The following is a 7445-nucleotide window of genomic DNA, read 5'->3' on the forward strand; positions in this document are numbered from 1 at the left end:
TTTGTTAGAGGGCACACGAAGTCACAGGAGAGAACAGAGAAAGGGAAATGAGAAAGCACCCTCCATCAGGAATGGTTATACTGCCATCCCTCTCCTCTGTTTCTTTCTCCTTTTGGGGTTTTGGGCACATGCACTTGTATTCAGCATGTTTTTAAGTTGCTGAATCTGGGATTTGAACTGCATAGTTGGTCATATGGGATCCAGCTGTCTTAACTACCATGCCTTAAAGGTCAAGTTAGTTACTCTTTTTTCCTTTTTTTAAAACTTTATTTACTTATTTTAATTTGACCAGAGGTGGGGGTGAGGAGAAAGAGAGAATGCAGGCTGTCAGGTCTGGGACTCGAACTGTGGTTGGCCATGTGGGAGTCCAGTGCCTTTAATCAGCACACCACCTGCCGGCCCCAGTTACTCTTTTTTCCATGCGCAAATCTAGTAGTCATTTATTTGTGGTGGCTGACCCTGTCAGGTTTATATATATGTGTGTGTGTGTGTATATATATATATACACCAGATTTAGTAAAATTGTTATAATAGCTAACATTTTCTTATCTCTTTTGAGGTTTTGTGTTTTTATATTATCTACTAGATGGTACAAAAGGTAATTCTGGGGACAGCAGGTGGTGTGGTGGTTAAGACGCTGGGCTCCCACGTGGCAGACCGTGGTTTGAGGCCTGGACCTGGTGGTTCACTTTTTCATGCTCTGCCCCCCCGCCCCGCCTCTCCCCCCTCCCGTCAAATTTAAAAAAGAAAAAATTCTGTTTTTACTACTATAGTCTTTTAATATTTGCTCACTTAATTGTGTTTTTGACAGTTTTCAAACCACAGTAAGGTTCATTGTTGATAAATAGTAAATCATGGTTGTGCGTAGTCCAAGATTTTCAGTTGAAGGTGAAAGTGTTTAGAGATTGGTGATGTGGGATCAAGTCACTTAGCTAGTGATTGAGCCTAACTGTGGTTGAGCAGGTGGGAAGGTGCCTCTGTGCAATGACTGAGGCTATGTGGAAGGCTGCGGTTTGGTTCCCAGCCCAGTGTAAATGAGTTAGGTGTGGTGGTGTGTGCCTGTGGTTATAACTTACTAAGACAGGGTGATCGTTACGTGAAGAGATCCTATCACAGGTACTTCTCTCTGTCCTTCCCACTTCTAACTCTGTTTCTCATGATAAAAAATTACGGGGACCAGCAGTTAGCGTAATGGCTATGTCGCTGGACTCCCACATAGTCGACTGTGGTTCGCGTCCTGGAGCCGGCGGCTTAAAACTCACGCCGGGCGCGTGTGCATGCGTGCCCAAGATCCTGAGAGGAGAATGGAGGAGAAGGGATTGCGGTGTGGCCATCCCCCCTGGGTGGGTGATTTCTCGCTTTCTGTCTCTCTGTCTGTCTCTCTCTCTCTCTGTCTGGAGAGGGCATGCTCCCTATAGCAAAAACCTCTAAAAACAAATTACTTTAAGTGCTTATTTTTCAAAAAAGACAAAAATTGCTAAGATGTTAACATGTACTTATTAGATGTCAGTATTCTTTTTTTTTTTTTAATAATTATTTTATTTGACTTTATTTTTATTTTACTTTAACCATAGAGGGACGGAGCAAGAGAGAGAAAGAGAGAGAGGGAATGACAAAGCAAGCCACCAAGTCCAGGACTTGAGCCAGGGTTGGCCCTGTGGGAGTCCAGCGCACTTAACTGCCATGCCACCCGCGGGCTCCCAGTATTCTTTTTTCAAAAGAACTATTTATTTATTCACGTCAGTTTGTTGTTGTTGTTATTATTATTTTTTTATTTGACCAGAGACGGACAGAGAGAGGGAGAAAGCAAATCCAGTGCCTTTAACCACCACGCCACCTTCTGGGCCCTAGATGTCAGTATTCTAAAAATGTGTTCGATTACTGTTATGTTGGGTTTGAGCTTCTTATACACCCTTTTATTCTGTACAGTTAATACCATCTTCAAATAAAAAGGTTGCATTAGTTATTCTTTTGTTTGTGCCATAAATCTAGTAGTCACTTAATTGTGGTGACGTTATGAATTTATTTATTTGGAGCCTTATAAACAAGTCTTATATTTTTACACTTTACATTAATAAATAATGAATGTGTTAAAGTACAAGATGTTCTTTTTCCATTGCTTATTATCTCCTAATGGATGATGGTTAAAAAAGAGGTACTTAATTGGGGTGTTATGTATGGTAACATATCAGATATTTAATTATCCTTTAATTCAGAGCTCTTTTACGTGATACTCTGTGGTTCCACCATTGTTTTTATTATATGATTGTAGTACTGCCGAAGCTGTACTACAGGAAATGGACAACATTAACATCAGACGGAACCGTCGATCAGGAGAAGTAGAACGACTTCGAATGTGGACAGATACAGAATTTGTGAGTATATCAACTAGCAACTTCTACAGACGATTTTTATTTCTATTGAGGAATTCAAAGAGAGAATGAGCAGCAGTTGGATTTTCACATAGTTGTTCTTTACTCTCCATTTACAGCTTAGTTGCCAATGTTATTGCTTGTTTTTTTCTCTTACCCATTCCCTTCTTGTCACAACCTTCCCAGAGTCCCTCTACACCCTTGCTGGATGAGTCATCTTAAAGCATAGCTCTGATTCGATCACTCTTATTTGAACCTTTATTATTTATTTATTTTAAACTTGTACCCTGGATTAATGAAAAATAGCTGACCCTGAGCCAGTGGTGATGTAGTCCAGACAGCTGAGTCCCGCGTGGCCGGCTGCACAGTCCGAGTCTCAGACCTGGTGACTTTTGCAAGTGCGAAAATCCTGAGCGGATAGGAGAGGGGACTGTGGCATGGCCCTCCCCACTAGTGGGTGCTTTCTTGCTTTTGCATTTCTTCTCCCCCCTGGCAAGCACATGTACCCTATAGCAGATGAAAAAGACAAAAAAAAAAAAAAAGAAGGAAAAAGTGACTTTTATAATCTGGTTTCAACTTAATCTTCTCACATATCATTGCCCAGATATCAGCAGATCACTCCTGTCCCGCACCTTTTACTTCTGTTAATATTTGTGGCTAGCAACTAATGTTGTCCTATCTTTGTTTCAAGATTCATTTCAAATGCTGCCTCCTTCCCTCCAACTCCATAATTAGATGAGGGGCTTCTCTTTGAATTTTAGAGTACTTTGTACATTTCTTTCTTTTTTTTTTAAAGAGGTTTTTGCCAGGACCAGCAGATGGAATAATAGTTACATCGCTGGACTCCCATGTAGTCGATCACGGTTTGAGTCCCAGACTTGGCATTCAAATTCATGCTGGGTGCATGTGTGTGCGAGCCCCAAATCCCTAGAGGAGAACGGAGGATAAGGGATTGCAACGTGGTTTCTCCCCCTACCCTTGGGGGGGTGATTTCTTGCTTTCTGTCTCTGTCTCTCTGATGAGCGCACATACCCTATAGTAAAAATCTTATTCTAAAAATAAGAGAAGTTTTTGCTATAGAGTGTGTGTGTTCACTAGAGAGAGAGACAGAGACAGTGAGATAGAACTTGAGAAATCCCCCCCTGGGGGGGATAGCCACACTGCAGTCCCTTCTCCTCCATTCTCCTCTTTTTTTTGTAAAGAATTATTTAACTTTATCCATTTATTTATCTATTTTAATTTGACCAGAGAGGGATAGAGTGAGAGAGAAAGAGAGAGAGTGAGAGAGAAACAGAGAGAAAGTGAGAAAGCAAGCCACCAGGTCCAGGACTTGAACCACGGTTGGCCATGTGGGAGTCCAGCACCCTTAACCACCACGCCACCTGCCGGTCCCTCCTCCATTCTCCTCTTGGGATCTCAGGCATGGACACACACCATGCACCTGGTGTTGAGTTTCAAGCCACCAGGTCTGGGATTTGAACTGCATTTGGCCATGTGGGAGTCCAGCGATGTAACCACTGCACCATCTGCTGGCCCCACTTTGTACCTTTCTTTATGGAATTTAACTTGTTTTCTTTTCTTTTATAATTATCTGTGACTTGCTTTATTCCTTCTTACTAATTTGTAATTTACTTGAGAGAGATGTTTATAATACTGTTTTTAGTTTTAAAATATATTACTTTTTTTTTTTGTCTCTTACTTTTATTGAGTTTAGGAAGTAAATAGATGCTCACAAAATTTTATTGAGAGGCTTGTCCCTTTGGGTTAACATTATTTAGTGAGAATAAATGCCATGTTAATATTTGACATATTTCTCTCTTTAAAAGGAAAACATGGATATGTACTCAAGAGTGAAAAGGCGAAGGAAATCACTAAGAAGAAACAGTTATGGGATACAGAATCATCACGAAGTCTCTACTGAAGGTGAAGAAGAAGGTTGGTAAAGCATCTTACGAAATACATATAGGAAGTCCAGGTGGGAGGAAAAATAATAATTACATATATATGTACTAGCTGTATAATATGGCTGAGAGGGTAACTTTTGGCTTTTGAGGTCTGTATTGTATAATTTGAAATAATTTCAATTCATTTGGCATTCTGAGTTTTCCTTCACTTGAAAAAATGATCTTAACTCTACAGTATGCCTGGTCTTATGTACTACTTGTCATTAGTGGTCCTCAGGTGACCTAATGTGGTATTGCATTTGTCATGGGCTAATTTGCTCATTAGGTGAAGCCTCTTCTCTACATAGGCACCTTCTAACTGGAAGGTTATTTTGCTATTCATAGCTTCTAAATCTCTGATCGTTTAGAACACAAACGTAGTTAAGGACTGAGGAGTAAATGGTGAAGTTTAGAGAAAGAGGTCCTGCTATGACTAATGCAGGGGTTATGTCATTCTTCTCTGAGGACTGTTTGAGGTCTGAACTGAGGAAACCGGACTGAGTTTGTAGGACTGCAGCAGTGAACACTGGCCTCGTGAATTGACCAATGCACCTACAGGATTTAATTCTGTGGGCATTAAATTAAAAAAATTTTTTAATTGAATTTTATTTTATTTATTTATGTATTTATCTTAATTTGCCCAGAGAGGGACAGAGAAAGAGAAAGAGGGAAAGCAAGAAAGCAAGCTGCCAGGTCTGAGACTTGAACCACAGCCAGCCATGTGGGAGTCCAGTGCCCTTAACCACTATACCACCTGCCGGCCCCTGTAGGCATTAAACTTTATTGAAGTAGATTTGTGTATCTGTAATTAATATATTAATTGGGAACCAGCAGTTAGCGTAATGGCTATGTCGCTGGACTCCCATGTAGTTGACCACGGTTCGTGTCCTGGACCTGGTGGCTTAAAACTCACGCCGGGTGCGTGTGTGTGCGTGCCCAAGATCCCGAGAGGAGAATGGAGGAGAAGGGACCATCCCCTCTGGGGGGTGATTTCTCGCTTTCTGTCTCTATGTCTCTCTCTGTCTGGCTGGCGAGTGCACACCAGTCCCTTCTCCTCTGTTCTCTTGAGATTTTGCACACATGCACATGCATCTGCTGTGTTTTTTAAGCCACTGGGTCTGGGACTTGAATTGTGTAGAGTTGGCCATCTGTCCGATGTGGTGTTTGTGTTTGTTTTTGAGAGAGTTTTGCTATAGGGCATGAACTCTCACCAGAGAGTGATACAGAAAGTGAGAAATCATCCCCCAGGAGGTATGGCCACACCACAATCCCTTCTCTCATGATCTTGGGCATGCACGCACATGCGTCTGGTGTGAGTTTGAAACCACTGGGTTCGGAACTCGAATTGTGATTGACTATGTGGGAGTCCAGTGACGTAGTTATTATGCCATCTGCTGGTCCCAGGTGGTGATTTTTATAACACATTATTTTAGTGAATGAATCTAAAGTCTGTAGTGAGGTCTTATAGAAAGATGAAAGTAAGAATAGTATGTGAAAGATACTCTGTTACCTTTGTTAATTCAGTGATTTTATTTTTCATAAGCTAGCATGTGTGTAGGAAGTTGTTTAAACGTTCTCCTTTATTTTAATTGTATTAATTCATACCTTACCTTAAAATGTTAACACTTTTAAATGTCACTTGTGCAGAAAGAGTAATGGATAAAATGTAAATATGCAATTCTTGTGGATGAATCCTGGATTAAAACAATGCTTGTTTTTCTTCTTGTATGGGGGAAAACTAGAATCTCAAGAGGAGGATGGAGATATAGAAGTTGAGGAGGCAGAAGGAGAAGAAAATGATAGACCATATAATTTGAGACAAAGAAAAACTGTGGATCGATACCAAGCACCTCCAATAGGTAGGTAACTCTTTCTTTTTGTAGTTGAATAGTTTATTCTGCTCCACCCCCTTTAAAAAATTAATGTTGCAGAATGGGAGAGAATGAGCTGTCTTGTAAGTTCCACTTATCCTTTCCTCCACACACTTCTGTGCGTACAGCTGAAAGGAAGTTCAAGTATGTGGTAGCAACCTTGAATTTCATAGAACATGCACATTTTATATAGAGGCTTACATTTAATAATAAATATTGTTCATTCTTTTGTATTACTTTATAGTTTATTGAACACTTCCATTTACAGCAGTTGTATTGGCTGAGTATTTCCTTGTTTCCGTGTGCTTAATAATTTAATTTGCCAAAGGTTACAAAGTGATAGACAGCTGCAAGCTTGACCAATAATCTGGTTTGTTTTTATATCTTTTTTTTTATCCCTTGGAGAAGGAAAAATTTAAAAAAATTGTTCTTTTCTTTCTTTACAATCTTTTTTACTGCCAGAGGGCAGGAATACTTGCCAAAAAGAGAGAGTGAGAGAACCCCCGACTCAGCATGGTCAGATTGCAGTCTGTTTCCCTCCGTCTCTCCACCCTTCAGAATGGTCTGGGTATGCACACACTGCCTTGTGTCTTCAAGCTGCGGGGACTGGGACCGGGCCTCAGACCACAGCTGACCATATCGCATCTGGCTTTCTGTGCACAGTGCTTAACCACCCTGTATGATGCCGGCCCTAAAAGTTTATCTTAGTGCTTCTGACTCTAATGAGAAGTAGCCCTTTCCATGGGCACTATTTTGTTGATATTTTCCAGCTCTTGGAAAAGTCTATCACTAATGATTCCATCTATTTTTTTAAAAATTTGCTACAGGGGACATGTACTCACCAGACAGAGACAGAGAGAGGAGGGAGAGAGGGCACGCACGCACACGCGCCCAGCGTGAGTTTTAAGCCACCGGGTCTGGGATGCGAACCACGGTCGACTATGTGGGAGTCCAGCGACATAGCCATTACGCTAACTGCTGGTTCCCGATGTTTATATTCTATAAATTGTATGTCAGTAAAGTTGTTAGGTGAGGGGGGGGAAACCGTTGGCATAGTCTAGGGTTTTAATTGATGACGTAGGAATGGAGATAGCAAGCATTAATATAAAGGGGTCAAGGGTGGAGGGCACTGTGAGAGGAAGGAAGAGTCAAAATTGGCTACCATATTATTGGTGGAAATGATTAGTAGATGCTGATATACCCAGGGTAGAAAGGGATATATAAGGAGGAACAGTGTTGTATTTTGGGGTTTTTTGGTA

At 41.0% G+C, this 7445-nt stretch overlaps 1 protein-coding gene across 1 annotated transcript in view; it reads left to right on the forward strand.

The window, feature by feature from the left end:
• Nucleotides 1-7445, forward strand: part of ATAD2B (ATPase family AAA domain containing 2B) — a gene marked incomplete at its 5' end in the record, with an annotated part of 152389 nt that overhangs the window by 8356 nt on the left and 136588 nt on the right. Inside the window, 3 exons of the mRNA XM_014583869.2 lie at nucleotides 2273-2375; nucleotides 4199-4307; nucleotides 6058-6174. Coding sequence (XP_014439355.1) covers nucleotides 2273-2375; nucleotides 4199-4307; nucleotides 6058-6174 — 329 coding nt within the window. The remainder of the gene's footprint in view (nucleotides 1-2272; nucleotides 2376-4198; nucleotides 4308-6057; nucleotides 6175-7445) is intronic.

Source organism: Tupaia chinensis, unplaced genomic scaffold, assembly GCF_000334495.1.
Source record: "Tupaia chinensis unplaced genomic scaffold, TupChi_1.0 Scaffold144952_1, whole genome shotgun sequence".
In the NCBI taxonomy this organism is placed as follows: domain Eukaryota; kingdom Metazoa; phylum Chordata; class Mammalia; order Scandentia; family Tupaiidae; genus Tupaia; species Tupaia belangeri.